Below are 22880 nucleotides of genomic sequence, written 5' to 3'. Positions count from 1 at the left end.
CCCTTGTGAAAATGAGAAATTTAAGGTAACACCAGCATTTTAGTGAAATTTTTTTTTAAATTTTCTTTCATTTTCCTATCCAACTTTAGGGAAAATTCATCAAACACTATACTACCCCCCACACCCGTCACGTTCCGTGAGGGGTGTAGTTTCCAAAATGGGGTCACATGTGGGTATATTTTTTTGCGTTTGTGTCAAAACCGCTGTAAAGTCAGCCACCCCTGTGCAAATCACCAATTTAGGCCTCAAATGTACATAGTGCGCTCTCACTCCTGAGCCTTGTTGTGAGTATGCAGAGCATTTTATGTCCACAAATGGGGTATTTCCATACTCAGGAGAAATTGCGTTACAAATTTTGCGGGTCTTTTTTTCCTTTTACCTCTTGTGAAAATAAAAAAGTATGGGGCAAAACCAGCATGTTAGTGTAAATTTTTTTTTTACATTAACAGGCTGGTGTAGACCCCAACTTTTCCTTTTCAGAAGGGGTAAAAGGAGAAAAAGCCCCCCAAAATTTGTAGTGCAATTGCTCCCGAGTACGGAAATACCAGATATGTGGCCCCAAACTGTTTCCTTGAAATACGACAGGGCTCCGAAGTGAGAGAGCGCCATGCGCATTTGAGGACTAAATTAGGGATTGCATAGGGGTGGACATTGGGAATCACTGGCATAGAATACCCCTAACAGGGTGCCTCCAGCTGTTGCTAAACTCCCAGCATGCCTGGACAGTCAGTGGCTGTCCGGAAATGCTGGGAGTTGTTTTGCAACAGCTGGAGGCTCCGTTTTGGCAACACAGCCGTACAATAATTTTTCATTTTTATTGGGGGGTGGGGAGGGGGGGGGGGGGGGTGGAGACAGTGTAAGGGGGTGTTTATACCCTTTATTTTGTGTTAGTGTAGTGTAGTGTTTTTAGGGTACATTCACACAGGCGGGTTTACGGTGAGTTTCCCGGTATGAGTTTGCGCTGCGGCGGAAAACTTTCAGCAGCTCAAACTTGAAGCAGGACTGTGCATGCTGGGAGTTGTAGTTTTGCAACAGCTGGAGGCACACTGGTTGGAAAACCTTCAGTTAGGTTCTGTTACCTAACTCAGTATTTTCCAACCAGTGTGCCTCCAGCTGTTGCAAAACTACAACTCCTAGCATGTACTGATCGCCGAAGGGCATGCTGTGAGATGTAGTTATACAACAGCTGGAGGTATGCTACTACAACTCCCAGCATGGTGAGACACCTTTTTCTGTTTGAGCATGCTGGGAGTTGTAGTTTTGCAAGATCTGAACACCGCACAGTGATCTCCAAACTGTGGACCTCCAGATGTTGCAAAACTTCAAATCCCCCCTGGGCGGTATGCCGGGATGGCTGCTGTTAGATAACAGCAGCCATCCCGGCCCGATCACCCATTCCAGTGATGTGGCGATCCTGGAACACTTCACCGTAAATGTACGGCGATGTGCACTAAGCAGCGACGTACATTTACGGCGCATGTCCTTAAGGGGTTAAAGTGGCCATCAAAGAGTCCTAATTTCAATCAATTAAGAAATATTTTAAAAAAACTAAAATCTATTTTAGAAATAAAATAAACCATGACAACATTTAAAATGCTTATCTGGGGAGAAACCGATCTAACAGCACCACTCCTGTCCTCAGGTTGTGCGGTATTACAACTTGACTATATTTAGCTCAGTAGAAGGGAGGACAGAATTGGTGCTGTTTCTATCCCAGGATAACCCCTTTAAAAGTTGATAAATATGAAGAAGGTGTGGAGTCGGCTACTACTTGTGAATATAGACAAAGGTAATACGATTCGTGTCTAGATGCAAATAGTTATGTGCTTCCTGGGGGTGCTCTGGTAGTGGGAGTGCAAGGCATGGGGTCCTTGGAAAAAGCCTAGGATCCGGTATACACATATAACAAATGAAGAAATAAAGCAGCAACTCACCAGGATTTGCAGGATAAAATGTTCAATACTTTATTTCTTACATGTTAAAATCTGTAACATGGCAGCGTGGAGGGGAGAGGAGGAACAGGTTTGCGAGGACGGCTGTAGCTACTTTGCGCGCATCATGAGCTACGGGAGGTTCCTGAAGCGCATGACGTGCGCGAAGTAGCTACAGTCGTCCTCGTAAACCTGTTCCTCCTCTCCCCTCCACGCTGCCATGTTACAAATTTTAACATGTAAGAAATAAAGTATTGAACATTTTATCCTGCAAATCCTGGTGAGTTGCCGCTTTCTATTTCTTCAATTGTTATACCTTTAAAAGTTGAAAGAACTGCAATAGAAGAAAAGAAACTACCAAAAGATAAGGTAAGGTAAGATGACAAATGGGGGGGGGGGAGGCAATAGCTATTTTTCCTCCCTAGTAATTAGACAGGACATCTAGTCCTGTGGGCTTGAGATCTATGGATTGGGACCGCTATTTCTTAATTGTACAGCTCCCAGTCCCCCGGTTTTACTGGGGACCTGCTCAGAAAACATGGCAACTTTTTTTTTTAATACCTTAAAATGAATGGCTGAAAGTGATAGGACTGACTACTTGGTCCATTTTAACATCTTTTGAACTCTTGACCCTATTCGAGAGAATGTTTTCCCCTGGCATCTGAAGTGGGCAACTACTGTCATTTTGTCCAAGGTAATAAAAAAAAATAAAAAAAAATAAAAAACACGTTAAAATTGCAGCAAAAAAGATTGTGAAGGAGGTCTTTTAGTGTTTTAGGCTCTATTTTTCTGATGCAGGTATTTAAATAATACAGTTTGGCAACTAGAGGTAACCAAGGACCATACTAAATTTATCCCCACCCAGCCTTGCAGTTTTTAAAAAAAGATATATGCAACAATACTTTTAAGTGTACAAATACATTGAAGCTAACACTGCATCTAAAAAAGTATGAAAAAAAATGTATTCCTAATATGTGTTAACTGTTAACACCATAAATTTTGCCTTAAAAAAACTTTAAAACAAACATTACAAAAATAATTATTCTTTATTAAAAAACAAAAGTCTACAAAATTGACAAACACTCCTATAAGAAGTTTGATAAATACACAAAACAGCAAACACATCATTCACATTTATCATGTTACAGAGCATCTAGTTAACATAAAAGTCACACACACACACCTATGGTATAACACACACAACTGGATAAAAGCCTTTGCCATCATATTAAACATCTGGCATCAAACCGGTCTCCAGTTCCCTTTGTTTCTGAAGCAAGCCCTAAAGAAAATGAAAAGAAGCTGAATCAGCAACATAAACAACACTCTAACAAAGACAAAAAACACAGATTTTTTTTTAATATATATATATATATATATATATATATATATATATATGTGTGTGTGTGTGTGTGTGTATATTTGTGTGTGTGTGTACAGTCATGACCGTAAATGTTGGCACCCCTGAAATTTGTAACACGTCACGCCCCCTCCCATTGGCTTGCATTGAGGGGGCGGAGCGTGACGTCACACGGGGCAGAGCCGTGATGTCAAAATACTCCGGCCCCGTGATCGGCAGTCATCAGACCCGGAGTGAACATGATGGTAACAGGGTGCTGCGTGAAAGATCACGGGGGTCCCCAGCGGCGGGACCCCAGCGATCAGGCATCTTATCCCCTATCTTTCGGATAGGCGATAAGATGTCTTAGCGCCAGAGTACCCCTTTATGGCATCATCTGGCTGAATGTTGTTCAGAATGTTAGGTCCCTCCCCCTTTCATTTCCTGCTCAGTCATGTTGGCGTTCTGTACAGTTCAACCTATTGTTAGGAGAAAATGTGAACTACGCAAATACCCTGACTCAACCACTAGTGGTGATTACTCCAGAACAATACAAACCTTCCGTAATTCAGACAATCCCCTCAGTATAGCTTGCTGTCGGTCCTTATTTCTGACGACATTAGGGTTCAATAAAGGGTCTTTTGCATGATTGGAGCTAAATATTTGTCGAGATTCCTGGTCATTGCCTAAAGAGAAGGGTATTTTGATCAGAAGTGATAATTAGAGATGAGCAAACTTACAGTAATTCGATTAGTTACGAACTTCTCGGCTCGGCAGTTGCTGACTTTATCCTGCATAAATAAGCTCAGATTTCAGGTGCTCCGGTGGGCTGGAGACTCTCTCCTAGGACTGTATCCCCCTTTTCCATCCCACCGGAGCACCTGAAAGCTGAACTAATTTATGCAGGATAAAGTCAGCAAACGCCGAGCAGAGAAGTTTGTGACGAATCAAATCACTGTAAGTTCGCTCATCTCTAGTGATAATCCTACATCTAAAGCAATATTTTTTACCTTCCATTATCAAAATCCACCCATAATATCACATTTTATTTTTCTTAAAATTCACAGTTTTCTGTCAGCAAAGGCTAACAATCTAATGCATATTGTGGGATCCACAAACCATTATCTGGCGTTAAAAAGTTTCAGACATTTTTAAGTCATACAAGCTTAAATCTTTTGATTCTGCAGTAAATAACATACTTTTAAAGGGAAACTCGCTAGTATCACAATCCCCGAACCATAGGCACCATGAAACATTGGCAAACTTTCCTTTCAAAATCTGCTTTACAGTTAACCTGTGTTGTTTCAGAGTAAGGGTACGTTCACACATGCATATTTTTGCTGCAAAACTACTTCAGCAGATTTTGCTACCCATTGACTTCAATGGGCAGCAAAATCTGATGCAGCAGAAAATAAGCACGTGTGAACGTACCTTAATGTAGTTATATCTTCAGCCGGAAATGGGGCTTACAGTCATCAGGCTGGCTACCAGCCCTGATTCATGGATTTCTCCCTATAATTAAAATCTCACCTGGGATTGATATAGGCTCTTAAAATAACCCCCAAATATCTTACTGATTAGTACGAGCTGGTTATTGATAGTTCTTTTAACAACCCAACTCCAGACGGAGTATTTGTTTTATGACAAAAATAGTGAACAGAATTCTATACCTTTATAGAATTCTTTTTAAAGTACTGTTTATCGGTCATTTAATATTCCAACAACTTTGACTATTGTTATTTTATTCATGTAATTTGTTATATTGATCAGATTATTGTACAATGTACCTTATTCTGTTTACCATTAAAAAAAGGTTAGTCAGTCTTAGGCTGGGTTCACACTACGTTTTGTCCCATACGGGAGCGCATACGGCAGGAGGGAGCTAAAACCTCGCGCTCCCGTATGTGACCGTATGCGCTCCCGTATGCCATTCACTTCAATGAGCCGACCGGAGTGAAACGTTCGGTCCGGTCGGCTCATTTTTGCGCCGTATGCGCTTTTACAACCGGACCTAAAACCGTGGTCAACCACGGTTTTAGGTCCGGTTGTAAAAGCGCATACGGCGCAAAAATGAGCCGACCGGACCGAACGTTTCACTCCGGTCGGCTCATTGAAGTGAATGGCATACGGGAGCGCATACGGTTACATACGGGAGCGCGAGCTTTTAGCTCCCTCCTGCCGTATGCGCTCCCGTATGGGACAAAACGTAGTGTGAACCCACCCTTAGTCAAGGATAGAACTATGATTTCTCTGCAAAGAAAGATGCATACACATGTGATTAGAAACAGACCACATAAGTGGTGAGCCTTACCTATCGGATTGTGCTGGGGCTCATGTGTTGAAGGCCTGGACATAGGGGCATTAGGGTCTAGATAGTAAATCTCTTTTGTCCGTACATATGGAACAAATTGTGAAGATGGCGGTCGGTCACAGTCTAATTTCTCAAGGTCTGGGGTGACATGCCGCTGGATAGACACAGAGTTTCCATTGTAAACTAAAGGAACAGGAGAAGCAGTGGATCTCTTCTGAGCTTGGTGTAATCTGTTCTTCACTGCAGGGACTGGGGGAGAGTCTGATCTGTAACAATACCACACTGATTATATAACAAGGTTACACACTGTATTCCCTGCACACAGAGAAAGGGCAACTATAGAGTGGAAATAAATATGTAAACACACAATAGGGGGTATTTAGCAAAACCTGTAAAGAGAAAGAGTGGTGCAGTTGTCCATAGCAACCAATCTGACGAATTTTTCATGCCTTTTTAATAATGAAAGAAGCAATCTGATTGGTTGCTAAGGGCAACTGTACAATTCTTCCTCTACACAAGTTTTGAGACGTCTTCCCTTAATATCCAGTAAATTACTTTAAATTTGTAAGAATTCGAAGAGAAATACATGACACATTAGCTTACCTTTTGAAATGCGATTCAACTTTCTGCACTCTGTCTTCCGGCTTAAAATAAAAAAAAATAAAGAAGAAATGAATGCTGACCTTGCCTTTTTTTTATTTTTTTAAATTAATTATAGTTCTTCCCATCTTAAAAACTGGTGGCACATGGCTAGAATAAACCTTACAAACCGTTTTTCACTACATTGATGTGCTCTTGGATTTACTTACTTATTTTTTAGAAGCAGTCATGACTTTTTGATTGGTAGGTGTCTGAAAATGCTGAGAATGAAGGGGCTGAAGAGCTGGTTTAGCCCTACATCCCCTTCCAAGTATTCATCCCAAAATGACACTTCTATGCAGCACATGAGTCAGGCCATGCTGCAGTAAGGGTGCATTCACATGACGTTTTGGGGATACACCGGACTCAAGCCACACCCCATTCATTTGAATGAGCCAGACAGTCAGCTAGTGACTCCGGTCAGCTCATTTTTGGACCATATCCGGTTTTGTTGCCAGACCGAAACCGCAGCAGACCACGGTTTTTAGTTCCTGCTACAAAACCGGACATGGACCAAAATGAACTGATCTGAGTCACTAGCTGACTCCGTCTGGCTCATTTAAATGAATGGGGTGCAGCAAGGGCCCATCTGCCATATCCCCAAAATGTGATGTGAATGAGCCCTAAGAAACATATGTCAGATATGTCCCTCCGAAGATCCACTTTTATCTTCTCCGAATTGCACGCTGGAGGTGGTCCTGCCAGGTGCGGGCCCAGGTCCAGCACACAATTCAGAGAAGATGGAGGTGGTCCTGCCAGGTGCAGGCCCAGGTCCAGCACACAATTCAGAGAAGATGGAGGTGGTCCTGCCAGGTGCGGGCCCACGTCCAGCACACAATTCAGAGAAGATGGAAGTGGATCTCTGGACTGAAGGTACATATTGTAGCCAGTGACCCCTCATTGGTCTCCTGTTCACCCACACTATAACCCAGTGGGGTTAGTGTAGGTGAACATGATGACACTTTTTCCTTACAGCTTAAAGTACTGACAACTTGTTAAGTTATTAGGAACCAAATTATCACAACTTTAAAAACACAATAGAATACATTACTTAGATATAATTTTGTAAGGACTAGATAAGCTCTAGAATGTGTGACATATCTTTGAGTATTAAAAGCTTTCTTATAGATGTATAAACAGGAAATTGTGGAGAACAAATGTAATAACATCCTATGTTTTTTATAGATCTGCTTATAGTGTAGTGCTGTCTGCTGAACCATACCAGAACTACTACCTTTTTAGCCTCCTGCAAGGTTATGTCTTCATTATGTGTAGACATCTTAACTTCTTCGCGTGGAACTGGTGACTTCTCTGGAGAATTCCCTTTTCCCTTTAAGTGACAGTTATTAGAATTCTTTTCCACTAAATGTAGCAGCTCCATCTGTCTCCGCACTTTGCTCTCCTCCCTCTGCTTCTGAAGTCCTCTGGGGTACCTCTCTGAAGCAGGGATGTATTTCTTTTGAGGTCTGTTTTTATTCCAGTCTGGTTTGCAACTGTGCTCTTTACCCTGTTTTTCTGTTCTTGCGAACTGATCGTAAACATCACTGTAGGTATTAATGTTTTCCTTGCTGGAGTCATTTCTGTCTCTCTGGAGAAGTGACTTTTTTGCTTGTACTTCAGCTTTGTGCTGTTGGTCCTTAAACTCTATAGGAATTTCAGGAGAGGCATTGTGCTCATGTCTCCATGTTGTCTCTTTGCAATAAGACATGGATTCTGGCTTCATGACAACACTGAAGTCATCTATACAGGTAAGAAAAATGTTAGCGATAAACTGGACCACATATCAACATTAAACAAACAAATGCTAATAATTGCAGTCCTTAAAAGTTAGTTGATATGTGATTACTACTATAAAGTTGTTTTCTTCAATTGCAAATCACATAGTGTGTATGTATATATATATATATAAATAAAATAGTAAAAAAAAAAAAAAAAATAATAATATTATAAATATATATATATATATATATATATATATATATATATATGTATATGTGAATACCCCTCAAAGTTTAAATCCACCACCTTTATCTTTTTTAAATAATGTAAGCAAAAATATATATTTGGTATAGTCATGTGTCCAAATTATTAAAGTAAAATGTTAGTGAAACCAGATGGTGAATGGCATAAATGTCAAAAAATACAGTCCAGAACTGCAGATTTTTGGTCACGTCAAATACAAAAAGAATAAAAGGTGATCAAAAAGCCCCATCAAAGCAAATATGGTATTAACCTGTTATGCATGAAGGGTGTACAGGTACATTCTTGCGTCCTGGTACTTAAGGACCAAGAGTGTACCTGTACGCCCTGGATCCTTAAGCTGTTTTGAAGCGAGCGCAAGAGCTGTACTCGCTTCAGAGCAGTAAGTGTCGGCTACTATCAGTAGCCTCACACTCACTGCTCCTGCTGTGCAGCGGTGATCCCGCTGCTGCCCAGCATTTAACTCTTTAGACGCCATGATCAATGCTGATCAAGGTATCTAAAGTGAAAGATGCCAGCAGCTCAGTAGAGCCAAAATGGCAGAGGGTCCCCTTACCTGCCTCCTGATCACCAATTCAATAAAGTAGCCTGGCTTAGCCATGCTATATCAGTGGATCGCTGATCACACTGTATAATGCTATACCATAGGTTTAGCATTTTAAGTCCCCTATGGGAAAATTGCGTTTTTCTTTTTAATTTCCCCACAAAAATAGTGTTTTTTGATTGCGCCATACATTTTATGATATAATGAGTGATGTCATTACAAAGGACAACTGGTCGCGCAAAAAACAAGCCCTCATACTAGTCTGTGGATGAAAATATTAAAGAGTTATGATTTTTAGAAGGCGAGGAGGAAAAAATTAAAACGTAAAAATTTAATTGTCTGAGTCCTTAAGGCCAAAATGGGCTGAGTCCTTTAGGGGTTAACCTACAGACTGAAGAGAACATATCATTTTTACCATGAAGTGCACTGCGTAAAAACCAACCCACCCCCTCCCCAAACGTTGCTAAATTGCAGTTTTCTTATAAATTTCCATCCGCAAATAAGTATTTTTTTTTGCTTGCGCCATACAATTTATGGTAAAATGAAAGAGGTCATTACAAAAGTAGATTTTTTTATGCTTACCGTAAGATCTTTCTTGGAGGATCCATTGGGGGACACAGACCATGGGTATATGCTGCTGCCACTCGGAGGCTGACACTAGGCAAAAAAAAAAAGTTGTACCCTCCTGGCAGAATATACACCGCGCCTACAGACTGGGTGGGTGCTGTGTCCACCAATGGATCCTCCGAGAAAGATTTTACGGTAAACATAAAAAAAATCTAACTTTTCTCGGTAGGCTCCATTGGGGACGCAGAGACCGTGGGAGGTACCAAAGCAGTCCCCAGGGTGGGAGAGAACCCAAGCAACTCGGCTTGGCGTCAGCGGACACAAAAGTGTGCACCTGATAAAATTTTGTAAAAGTGTTCAAGGACAACCAAGTGGCCACTTCCAGACTTGCAATGACAAATCCCTATTGCGGAGAGTCCAGGAGGCCCCGACGGATCGAGTGGAATGTGCTGAGACCCAGAAAGGCGGAGTCTTCCCTTTGCAGCAGTAGGCTTCCTACATGGCGGAACGGACCCACCGCGAAATGGTCGCCTTCGAAACAGGAAGTCCCTTACGACGACCCTCCAGAAGCAGAAAGAAAGAGTCACACAGACGGAAAGATGAAGTGACTGAAAAGGTAGATCCGAAAAATCCCGCACCACGTCAAGACAATGAAGCAAGCATTCCCTGGGATGGAGCTGGGCAGATGAAGAGACCACTCGCCGGGGTCGGCAGAAGAGCGGCTGAGTAAGTCCTCCTCCCAATTGTCCACCCACAGGATGAGAATCGCTGAAATGGAGGGAACTCTTGAGTTCCAGCCAGAGCCGAATCCTGGAGACCTCGGTCATCGCCGCAGGGCTGCGAGTGCCGCCCTGGCGATTGACATACGCCACAGCCGTGGAGTTGTCCGACTGGACACGAACAGGACGGTCCTGGAGAAGTCTCTCTCAATGGAGGAGGCAAAAGGTAAATTGCCCGGAGTTCCAGGATGTTGATGGGGAGAAGAGCTTCCCGAGAGGACCAACGGCCCTGGACCATCCGATCCTGAAAGACTCCCCCGCCAACCGCTGAGACTTGCGTCCGTCGTGATGACCTGCCAGTGAGGAGGCAGGAAGGACAGTCTCTGCCGAAGAAGAGGAGACTGGAGCCACCACAGGAGGGACTGGCGAATCCTGGGGGAAAGAAGAATCCTGCGATCGAGGGAAAGTGGAGACTTGTCCCACCGGGACAGAAGGACCAGTTGAAGAGTGTGACAATGAAACTGGGCGAAGGGGACGGCTTCCATGGCCGCCACCATCCGACCCAGGACTTCCATGAAGATCCGAATGGAAACTGGTACAGGACGACGGAGAAGACTAACGCCTGCTGACGGAGAGCGGCATTTGTCCGGCAGGAGCCGAACCCAGGCTGCCGCCACATTGAACTGGAGTCCCAAGAAGATCAAGGACTGGGTGGGAGTCAGGTTGGACTTTTCCTGGTTTATCACCCAGCCAAAACAGGTCTGTAGAGTGAGAAGGAGACTCCCATGATTCTGGTCCCTGGTTGGAGCCTTGATCAGGAGGTCATCCAGGTAAGGGATTACGAACACACAACGGGCTCGAAGGATGGTGATCACCACCACCATGACCTTGGTGAAGACCCTTGGGGCCATGGCCAGGCCAAAGGGAAGGACCACAAACTGAAAATGGCCCTCTGGAAGGTCGAAGCGGAGATACCACTGATGAGCTGGAAAAAATTGGGATGTGAAGATACGCGTCCCAGATATCCACCGATGAAAGAAACTCTCCTTGATCCATGGACGCACGGAGAGACTCCATACGGAAATGATGCAGGAGTAGGTGGCGGTTGAGGAGCTTCAGATCCAGGATAGGGGAGACAGAGCCCCCTATTTTTGGGGACAACAAAAAGATTTGAGTAGAACCCCGAAAAATGCTCCTCGGGAGGAACTGGGATGATCAGTCCCTGAGCGAGAAGGGTCCGAAGTGCGCCACGAAAGACTGCCGCCATGGAAGGAGAACGAGGAGGTCGGGATCGAAAAAAAAGCGGTCCCTTGGAAAGGAAGCAAACTCGATCAGATAGCTGTCGGAAACTACATCTCGGACCCAAGAGTCCTGCACTTGAGCAAGCCAAACGTACCGGAACAGGGAATTCCGAAAATAATTCCTGGGTGGGGCATCCCTTCTGGCAGAGGGATGCTTACGGGTGCCCGACTTTGCTGTAAAGCGGCCTGAAAGGAAGGAAGGAGCCTTCCTATCCTGTGAGGGCACTGGCCTGGCTGTCTGACCCGGGCCAAAGGACCGAAAGGAGGTTGACTTTCCGCGGGAATAGATATGGCGGGACTTTTTCTGTGGTAGTAAGGTGGAAAAAATAGTTAAGGATTTTAAAAGGAGAGGAGGAAAAAACGAAAATGCAAAAATGAAAATTGTCCAGGTCCTTATGGTCAAAATGGGCTTTGTCCTTAAGGGGTTAATAAAAACCACAGATCACAGTGCAAAAAATAAGCCTTGATACAGCCCTGTATGTGATTAATTATAGAGTTACACAGGTCAGAAGGACAATTTAAAGCACGCTTATTTTCTTACAACCGTCCGTAAGGACAAAAAAGGAGCAAACGCTCCTTGGGATGAGATGGAGCAGGGCAAAAGGACGGGAGGACGATGTCCCCATTGAGGTGGAAAGCGGAAACCACCTTAGGTAAAAAGGATAGAACCGGACAAAAAAACAACCTTGTCCTGGTGACTAATCAGGATAGAGCCGCCAGCTCTGAAACTCGCCTAATGGAGGTAATTGCAATAAGGAACCCCACCTTCCAGGAAAGGAGACAAAGGGAAACCTCCCTGAGGGGTTCAAAGGGAGCGCCCTGCAGGGCACAAAGGACCATGTTCAGATCCCAAGGAGGTGTAGGGGACCTGTAAGAAGGGGCCGCATGGGCCACTCCCTGAATAAAAGTCCGAACATGAGAATCGGACACTAGAGGGCGTTGGAAGAGAATGGAAATGGCCAAAACCTGACCCTTCAGGGAGCTGAGAGCTAATCGTTGTTCCAGCCCCGACTGCAAAAAGGAAACGAGTCGGGGGAGGGAATACACAACTGGAGAAAAGGACTGAGATTCATATCAACAAAAATAAGACCGCCAGGTACGGTGGTAAATCTTCACAGAGGAGGGCTTGCGCGCTCTGAGCATGGTGCGAATCACCTGGGTTGAGAAACCTCGGGCCCTTAGAACCGTGGTCTCAACCGCCACGTCATCAAATGCAGTGATGGTAAATTGGGTGGTACAGGGGACCTTGACAGAAGGTCTGGAAGAAGCAGGAGGCGCAGTGGTACTTCGTCCAGAAGACGGATCACTTTGGCGTACCACGCCCTCAGAGGCTAGTCTGGGGCCACGAGAATGGCAGGAACACCTTCCGATTTGAGCTTCGTCAAGACCCTGGGAAGGAGAGGAAAAGGAGGGAACAGATAGGGCAGGGCGAAGCCCGACCAAGGAATCACCAGAGCATCCACGGCTAGAGGGGAACCTTCTGGTTGTGGTGGGACGCAAAGAGGTCCACGTCAGGAGTGCCCCCAGAGGTTGCAGATCTCCGCAAACACCTCCGGATAAAGGGACCACTCGCCGGGGTCGGCTGAAGACGGGCTGAGAAAGTCCGCTTCCCAGTTGTTTACTCCCGGGATGTGAATCGCCGAGATGGCTGGAACTCAGTTCTGCCCAGAGAAGAATTTTGGATACTTCGGCCATCGCCATAGAGCTGCCAGTGTCGCCCTGGCGATTGATGTACGCCACAGCAGTGGAGTTGTCCGACTGGACACGAACCGGGCGGCCCTGAAAAGGATCTCCCAATGTAACATCCAGAGATAGATTGCCCTCAGCTCCAATACGTTGATTGGGAGAAGGGCTTCCCGGGGGGGGGACCAAAGGCCCTGGACTGTCCGATCCCGGAAACCCCCCCCCCAATCCGAAAGGCTGGCATCCGTCGTAATGACCTGCCAGTGGAGGGGCAGGAAGGAGCGCCCCTGAAGAAGTAGGGGGGAGTGAAGCCACCACAGAAGGGACTGGCGAGACGTCCGAGGAAGGACAATCCGGCGATCGAGAGACAAGGGTGACCTGTCCCACCGGGATAGAATAGCCAAAAACTAAACTGAGCAAAAGGAACAGCCTCCATGGCCGCCACCATCTGATCCAGGACTTCCATGCAAAGGCGAATGTAAACTGGAGTGGAGTTTCAAAGTGTCCGAACCCCTGACAGGAGAGTCAGCCGCTTGTCCGGCGGGAGCCGAATCCGGGCAGACGTAGTGTCGAACTGGAGTCCCAGAAATATCAGGGACTGGGTGGGAGAGAGGTTGGACTTATCCTGATTGATCAGGCCGAAACAAGACAAGGCCTGAATGGTGAGGGTGAGACTCTCTAGATTCTGGGCTCTGGTCGGAGCCTTCATCAGGAGGTCGTCCAAGTAAGGAATCACTGAGACACCTCTGGTCCGGCGCCAGGATCTTGGTGAAGACCCTCGGAGCAGTGGCCAGGCCAAAGGAAAGAGCCACAAACTGAAAATGGCCTTCCGGGACAGCGAAGCGGAGGTACCGCTGGTGTCCTGGGAAAATCAGAACGTGGAGGTAGGCATCCCTGATGTCCACTGAAGAAAGAAACTCCCCTTGATCCATGGTCGCCACTACCGAACAGAGAGACTCCATGCGGAAATGGCGAAGGAGAAGATGCTGGTTGAGGCACTTCAGATCCAAGATTGGGCGTACAGAACTCCCTTTCTTGGGGACAACGAAGAGGTTGGAATAAAAACCTCGAAAATGTTCCCTGGTAGGAACCGGGACAATGATTCCTTGGATGAATAGGAACTGTAGAGCGCCCCAAAAAGCCTTTGCCAGAGAGGGGGGACGGGGGGGGGGCTCTTGGGAAAGAAAATAGCGATCCCTTGGAAGGGAGGCAAACTCGATCCGGTAGCCATTGGATACCACGTCCCTAACCCAGGAGTTCTGTACATGCGCGGTCCAGACGTCCCGGAAGAGTAACAGACGACCTCCCACCCGAGAAAAATCTGCGGGTGGGGCGTCCCTTCATGCAGAAGTTGGTTTACGGGTGCCCGCTTTGGCCGCAAAACGTCCGGAACGGTTGTCCGACTTCCAGGATTGACTGGTCTGGAAGGAGTAGGCCTTCTTGTCCCGCGAAGGCACCTGCCTGGCCCCCTTAGAGGTACCAAAGGTCCGGAAGGAAGGTGGTTGACTTGCGACAGGAAACAGTACTGCAAGCCTTATTCTGGAGATAATAAGGAACTCTTACCCCCGGTTGCCTCCGAGATAATTTCATCCAGGCGCTTACCAAAGAGCCGAGACCCGGTAAAGGGAAGTTCAGTCAGAGACTTCTTGGAAGCAGTGTCCACATCCCAGGCTTTGAGCCACATGGAACGACGGAGGGCCACTAGGTTGCCTGTGGCAAAGGCAGCACAGCGGGCCGACTGCATGGAAGCAGAACACAGAAAGTCTCCAGCCTTGGAGAGTTGGAAAGCCAAGTCAGCCTATCCCAGAAAGAATTCCAGAAAGAATTCCCTGACGGAGTTGGAAGGCCCAGACCGAAAGGGCTTTTGACACCCAGGCAGAAGCAAACGCAGGAAGAAGTGAAGAACCTGCTGCTTCAAAGGCAAATTTTGCCAGAGGCTCCACCTTTTTGTCCGCCGAAGGAGGCTGCGTCAGCCAATGGCAAGGTAGTTGCCTTTGATAGGCGGGAGACCGGTGGATCTACAACCGGAGGTGAGGTCCATCGAGCAATGAGGTCCTTGGCGAACGAATATTGAGCTTGAACCTTCTTTGTCTCTTGAAACTTCTAGTCCGGATGCCTCCAGGCAGACTCCAGCAAGGCTTCAAATTCAGCATGAGAGCTGAAACCTTGGGTGCCGGTCGGGCACGGTGAAAGGAAACTTCTGGAGCTACGTCCGGAGTTCCTGGGTCCTCTAGGTGGAAGGTGTCCCTTATGGCCGAAACCAATGTGTCCACCGTGTCAGCCGTATCAGTTCGGTCCTCAGAGGCAGAATCAGAAGCCTCATCTACAAGTTCTCCAGGAGAGTGGAAACGAGTGGAGGCAGCCCTGGATGAGGGAGACACTGACCTGGTACGCGGGTCTGGAGATCCAGAGTGGCAACCAGGGGAGCGTCCCCTGGAAGAGGGACGCTTATGGAAGGCTGGAACAGAGGGGCGATACCTGTGAGGGGAGCGCCTATGTCTGCTAGGAGACTCTGGAGAGGAGTCAGAGTAAATACCGCTATTACACTTGCGAGAGCGTTTAGCAGAGCAGGTCTCTCCGGAGGGTCGGTGTAGGGAGGACCTCTCCAAGGCAGTCACCATGGAACGGGAGACCTGAGCCAAGTCGGAGATAGACTGGGAGAGGGAAGACACCCAAACTGGGGGAATAGCAGAGTCCACAGGGTCTGGGGGAGAATCCTGTGTAGGAATTCTAGGAGGTTCGGGAGGTGCAGTGGTGCAGGCGGAACACGTTGGTTCAGCAGAGCCAGACATTTTGGTATTACAGCCCTTGCAAGTATAATATGTGACCAGGGCTCCAGGTATCTGTGTAGAGGGAGGGACAGTTCTGGGTTCGGACATAGCAGAGAAGACAAGATGAAGCAATCTCACCCGCATCTGTGACCCCAGAAAAAAGCAGCAGCTGAAGGGAACGTCTACAGCTGAGGAAAAGGAGTTCAGTGGCCAATGAGAACCGGGGGGCCGGTTTAGAGGCTAGGACACCTCCCATTGGTCCTAAGGGCAGGCTGCAGAGCGCTGATTGGCAGGGGAACCGGCGAATTTCACGTGCCTGCATGAGGAAGAAGAAGGGTCCCACGGGCCGCAAGAGGGCAGAGCTAAGCGGAGGAGCCCACGGCCATTAATATAAGCCAAATCGTGCCGCGAATAGAGCCCCCCGCTGACAGCGCCGAATCCTGAGCCCCGGTCGTTTTCTATGCGACAGGAGCAGGAGGGCCGGCGCCGGGATAAGAAGGGAGGCCGTCAGACAGCCCGAGCTCAGCTATTGTATAAGGCAGCGCCAGGAAGCTGAGCTCACAGATAAGTGCCGGTGTAGCACACAGGCAGTGCCAGGGGAAAAGTGAAAATAAACAGTCCTACACCACTGCTGATAATTATTATTAATAATAATAATAATAATAAGCCCTCCCCAACAAAGGAATCAGGGATTCCTTTAGTAAAAATAAAGAGGAGTGGGCTTCAGAAAGGGGGTCTCCAGAGGTTGAGAATTCCTGTACCTAGAAAAAAAAGGGGGGGGGGGGGGGGAATACTCATCTTAGACTGAAGAACTTACCTCATGAAGTCTTCAGTCAGCTTTTTGTCACCTGCATCATGCCAGGCTGTAACAGTGAGACGAGCAGGGAGAGGCGGGGAACCCGGACCAATGAGGTACAACCCCAGGCGCTGACCATTGGCGAGAAGGGGTTGACAGTACATTCACGATGCCTGTGCCCCCTCAATCGCAAATGAGAAAACAGTGAACACTATGTTCCCGAGTCCCCACCTAAAAACAGGAAAGTAAAAGGAAATAAGAAACTAAACGTCCCTAATTTGGAAAATAAAAAATGTTTGACCAGGTCTGGGAAAACTCAGACCAGCGTCTGTCTCCTGCAGACACATAAGCTAAAACGGATTACCTCAGGCTTTGTAGGCGGGTATATCCTGCCAGGAGGAGCCGACTTTTTTGTTTCCATAGTGTCAAGTCTCCTAGCAACAACAGCATATACCCCAAGGTCTGTGTCCCCCAATGGAGCCGATAGAGAAATAGCAGTTTAAGGCCGCTGAACAGGCCTGTAGCATACGGAGCTCTTGAACTACGCGACCTCCGCCATGCGCTACTAGCCACGTAGCATTAAAGGAGATATCTGGCGCAGACTTTTTCTATTCTGTCCTGCCCGGGGTGCAAAAAAAAGAAAACAAACTTTCACTTACCTCCATATGTTTCCCCGGAGCTCCGCTTTCCATATGTTTCCCCGGAGCTGCTTCCTACTTCCTTTAGCCCGGTACATCACACGGCGCTTCAGCCTACCACCGGCCGCAGCGATGTCCCGCCTCGCTGATAGGCTGGAACTCTGTGTGAAGTACCGGGCTAAAGGAAGTAGGAAGCTAACAGCCCGGCCGACCGACCAGCTGTTGCGGAGCTCCAGGGCAACATATGGAGGTAAGTGAAAGTTTGTTTTGTATTTTTTTTGCAGCCCGGGAAGGACGGAATAGAAAAAGTCTGCGACGGACATCTCCTTTAATGTATCCATTTTGATACATTACAATATAACATAGCGATAAACAAAATGGACACAATATACCACATATAAATGGATACACACACATATGAATGACTCAGCTTTACTCACTTACTACTATAAAATGTTTTCCTTTTAATGTAACTATTCTGAGAGTCTAATTATTATTACCTGTCTGTACAGCAATGTCCTTCCTTGGCGAGGTAACTGTGAAAGTGCTTTGTTTCATAACACTGTTGGTGTCATCTGATCGGACGTCAGTGGTGCGGCTTGCAGCCCTGATGACATCTGGATGTGGTGTATCACCTATAGAAACATCAGAGAAAGAAAACAACATTTTCAAAACAAGGTTAAAATGTAGTATGGCATTTATATAGACAAACACACAGAATCATTACATAATCAAGGATTTCTAGATTATAAACACAGTATTTTAAAAAGGATATTACCTGCTTTACTAGATTTGTTTAGCACTGGGCTAGTCTTGATAATTTTGGCACAAATAATTCTTACCTATACCTAATCACACCCTCATGTCCACCTTTTAAAGCAGGACCTGATCCCTTAGCTAATCTTTGGCTGCAGTGGTGTTGCGTCTTGGCCAGTGATTGGCTGATCAGACAGGTCTCTCGTCTCAAAAGCAAGAAGAAAACAGGAGCTATGGAGAAATTAACCCCTTAAAGGACTCAGGGTTTTTCCGTTTTTGCACTTTCGTTTTTTCCTCCTTACCTTTTAAAAATCATAACCCTTTCAATTTTCCACCTAAAAATCCATATTATGGCTTATTTTTTGCGTCGCCAATTCTACTTTGCAGTGACATTAGTCATTTTACCCAAAAATGCACGGCGAAACGGAAAAAAAAATCATTGTGCGACAAAATCGAAAAAAATACGCCATTTTGTAACTTTTGGGGGCTTCCGTTTCTACGCAGTGCATATTTCGGTAAAAAATACACCTTATCATTATTCTGTAGGTCCATACGGTTAAAATGATACCCTACTTATATAGGTTTGATTTTGTCGTACTTCTGGAAAAAATCATAACTACATGCAGGAAAATTTATACGTTTAAAAATGTCACCTTCTGACCCCTATAACTTTTTTATTTTTCCACGTACGGGGCGGTATGAGGACTCATTTTTTGCGCCGTGATCTGAAGTTTTTATTGGTGTGATTTTTGTTTTGATCTGACTTTTTGATCACTTTTTATTCATTTTTTAATGTTATAAAAAGTTACCAAAATACGCTTTTTTGGACTTTGGAATTTTTTTGCGCGTACGCCATTGACCGTACGGCTTAATTAATAATATATTTTTATAGATCAGACATTTACGCACGCGGCGATACCACATATATTTTTTTTTTTTTTTTTTTTACACTGTTTTATTTTTTTTATGGGAAAAGGGGGGTGATTCAAACTTTTATTAGGGAAGGGGTTAAATGACCTTTATTAACACTTTTTTTTTGCAGTGTTATAGGTCCCATAGGGACCTATAACACTGCACACACTGATCTCTCATCCTGATCACAGGCGTGTATTAACACGCCTGTGATCAGCATTATCGGCGCTTGACTGCTCCTGCCTGGATCTCAGGCACGGAGCAGTCATTCGTCGATCGGACACCGAGGAGGCAGGTAAGAGCCCTCCCGGTGTCCGATCAGCTGTTCGGGACGCCGCGATTTCACCGCGGCGGTCCCGAACAGCCCGACTGAGCAGCCGGGATACTTTCAGTTTCACTTTAGAAGCGGCGGTCAGCTTTGACCGCCGCTTCTAAAGGGTTAATACCGCACATCGCCGCGATCGGCGATGTGTGGTATTAGCCGCGGGTCCCGGCCGTTGATTAGCGCCGGGACCCACGCGATATGATGCGGGATCGCGGCACGATCCCGCTTCATATCGCGGGAGCCGGCGCAGGACGTAAATATACATCCTGCGTCGTTAAGGGGTTAAAGCTACAACGGGACCTGCAGGGAACCAGGAATAGGCAAGTATCTCTTCTTTTATCTACAGTCCCAGCACTATAGCACTTACTTTAAAACCCCAGAATCCCCCTTTAGGGTAGGTTCACACACTTGTAACTAGCAAGTATGTTAGAGACGCATGAGTGTAGGGGGACATAAGCATTGGAAAAGGATTGCTTAAGTCATCTATATCAAGCATTGCTGTACATTAGTGAAAGTTGGCTAACCCCAGTACTAACCACACAATGTCAAATACTACTCTTTAATGCAGACTTTACTTAAATTGTGTTGGTAGGACACAGATCCTCTATACCTTTTCGACTTCTGAAAAGGTACTTTTTTTCTAAAAGCAACTTTTTATATTGAAAATACAGTCCAATCTGCAGGCTTCATGTTATAGACCAGGAAGAGCTGAGCAGATTGATATATAGTTTTGTGGGAAAAGTTCCAGAATTATTTAGGTTAACCCCTTAAGGACACAGTTTTTTACACTTTCGTCTTTTCCTCTTCACCTTCTAAAAATCATAACCCTTTTAATTTTCAACCTACAAGCCCATATGAGGGCTTGATATTTGGATTACCAATTTTAATTTGTAATGAAATTTCACCACAAAATCTATGGCTAAACCCAAAAATTTGTGGGACAAAAAAAAACAAAAAAAAAAAACACACCATTGTTTTTTAACTTCTGGGAGCTTCCGTTAAATATGACCATCTATAAATGACCGTATTTATTCTGTAGGTCCTTTACGATTAAAAGAATACCCAACTTATATAGGTTTGATTTTGTTTTACTTCTTTTAAAAATTATAACTGTTTAAATTGTCCTCTTCTGGCCCATATAACTTTTCTATTTTCCACATATGGGGCTAAATGAGGGCACATTTTTTTGCACTGTGATCTGATAGTTTTTATCGGTACCAATTTTGTTTTGATGGGACTTTATAGTTTTTATAAATTTTTTTTTAGGGTATACAAAGTGACCAAAAATACATCATATTGGATTCTTTTAAAGTACATTTACGCACACACGGCGATACCACATGTTTATTTTTGTTTAAGATTTTTTTTATGGGAAAAGGGGGGTGATTCAAACTTATTAGGGAAGGGGTTAATTCATATTTTTGTTATGCTATTTTTTAGTCCCCATAAGTGACTATAACATGCAATCATTAGTTTACACATACTGAACAATGATATGCCATAGCATAGCATTGATCAGTATTTTCGGTGCTTGATTGCTCCAGCCTGCCATGGCTGACTGGAGCATTGGAGCACTGATCGGATGACAAGGAGGAAGGTAAGGGCCCTTCTGCCATCCTCTCATCTGATCGGGACACCGGGGTTTCACCGCAGTGATCCAGATCAGCCCAACCGAGCAGCTGGGATGGTTTTTTTCTTATTTCAATTTTTGATTACGCCATCAACATGTTAGTTACATGTTCATGTAAGAGGTTAATGCATTTATGTTCATTCTGGGATAAGTAGTCATGTGGGCAGTGCTGCTCAGTGATTGACAGTTATCTCTGTATACGTGTGCATCAGTCATTCACTGAGTAGGACCGCCCACTTGACTACTTAGCCCAGATAGAGCAGAAAATGTCAAGAATAAATGACAAGTTATTCTGGAACTTTTCCCATTAAACTATATGTCAATCTGCTCAGCTCTTTCTGCTCTACAACAGGACGTCTACAGATTGGACTGCAGTTTCAATGTGACAGGTTTTATTTAACTATGCAACTATAAACATCTAACAAAATGGGTTAAAAACAAAAACGAAGTATTAAAAAAATAATATATATTAAATTTACTTAAGTTCCTGTCTACGAAATATTTTAGTATGAAAAAAGGATTTTTTTCTTAAAGTAAAATCTTTTTCTGAGAGGATCCATTGGGGGACACAGACCTTGGGGTGTATGCTGTTGATGCTAGGAGACTTGACACTAAGAAAATCAAAAAGTTGGCTCCTCCCAGCAGGATATACCCGCCTACAGAGCCTGAGGTAATCAGTTTAGTCTCCAAGCAGTAGGAGAGGACCGAGAGGCAGAAAACCAAGACCAGTCCGAGGTAACCAGAACAAAAAGTTTACTGAACACACCCTCGGACAGGTAACCAAAACCGGACCAAAGAAAGGGCTTGAGCTGTGTCCCCCAATGGATCCTCAGAGAAAAAGGGATTTTTGTCTTACCGTAAAATCTTTTTCTCAATCGGCTCCACTGGGGACACAGACCTTGGGACGTACCAAAGCCGCCCCTAGGGTGGGCCACCGCCGCCTGCAACACCTTTAGGCCCAGACTAGCATCCGCGGATGCAAAGGTACGAACCTGGTAGAATTTAGTAAAAGTGTGCAAGGACGACCAGGTAGCTGCCTTACAGACTTGAGAGGCTGAAGCCCTGTTATGGAGAGCCCAGGAAGCTCCGACAGAATGCGTGGAGTGAGCTGAAACCCTGAAAGCAGGAGTCTTCCCCCTGCAACGGTAAGCCTCTGAAATGGCAGACTTGATCCAACGCGAAATGGTTGTCTTGGAAGCAGGTAAACCCTTACGGTAACCGTCCGTAAGAACAAAAAAGGAATCACATTGACGAAAGGGAGACGTAACAGAGAGGTAGGTACGCACTGCCGTACCACATCAAGTTTATGAAGCAAACGCTCCCCGGAATGAGATGGAGCGGGACAAAAGGACGGGAGGATGATATCCTCATTAAAAGGTGGAAAGCAGAAACCACCTTAGGTAAAAAAGTAGTAAAAAACAACTTTGTCCTGATGGACAATTAGAAAGGGAGAGCGGCAAGAAAGAGCCGCCAACACCGAAACCAGTCTGATGGAGGTAATTGCCATAAGGAACGCCACCTTCCAGGAAAGGAGACGAAGGGAAACCTCCCTGAGGGGTTCAAAGGGCGGGCCCTGTAGTGCGCCAAGGACCAAATTAGGATCCCAAGGAGGAGTAGGAGACCTGTATGGAGGAATTGCGTGGGCCACTCCTTGAAGGATGGTCTGAACATGAGAATCAAATGCCAGAGAGTGTTGGAAAAAGAATGGAAAGGGCAGACACTTGACTCTTTAAAGAAGGCTTGCGTGTCTTGAGCATGGTGCGAATCACCTGTGTTGAGAAGCCACGGGCCCTTAGTACCGCGGTCTCAAACGCCACGCCGTCAAATGCAGAGACGGTAATTTGGGGTGGCCCAGGGGACCCTGAGAGAGAAGGTCTGGACGAAGGAGAAGGCACAGCAGAACGTTGTCCAGGAGCCGGACGACATCGGTGTACCACGCCCTCCGAGGCCAATCTGGAGCCACGAGAATGGCGGGAATGCCCTCCGCTTTGAGCTTCCTCAGGACCCTCGGAGGGTGAGGAAGAGGAGGGAACAGATA

The 22880-nt window shown here is 45.7% G+C and overlaps 1 protein-coding gene across 4 annotated transcripts in view; it reads right to left on the bottom strand.

Moving 5' to 3' along the window:
- Positions 1-2940: 2940 nt before the first annotated feature.
- The window catches only part of CCDC66 (coiled-coil domain containing 66), a 72132-nt gene continuing 52192 nt past the window's right edge, over positions 2941-22880 (bottom strand). The window contains exons 13-18 of one of the 4 annotated variants that reach the window (XM_056524394.1): positions 17720-17854; positions 7455-7960; positions 6185-6225; positions 5582-5847; positions 3829-3956; positions 2941-3213 (exon numbers count right to left, since the gene is read on the bottom strand). In XM_056524394.1, coding sequence (XP_056380369.1) covers positions 3160-3213; positions 3829-3956; positions 5582-5847; positions 6185-6225; positions 7455-7960; positions 17720-17854 — 1130 coding nt within the window. In that variant the 3' untranslated portion in view covers positions 2941-3159. The remainder of the gene's footprint in view (positions 3214-3828; positions 3957-5581; positions 5848-6184; positions 6226-7454; positions 7961-17719; positions 17855-22880) is intronic. The other 3 variants (XM_056524393.1, XM_056524392.1, XM_056524391.1) reach the window with 3 other exon arrangements.

This window comes from Hyla sarda, chromosome 6 (genome assembly GCF_029499605.1).
Source record: "Hyla sarda isolate aHylSar1 chromosome 6, aHylSar1.hap1, whole genome shotgun sequence".
Lineage (NCBI taxonomy): Eukaryota > Metazoa > Chordata > Amphibia > Anura > Hylidae > Hyla > Hyla sarda.
Note: the sequence above shows the minus strand (reverse complement) of the source record. Positions and strands in the feature narration are given on the sequence as shown.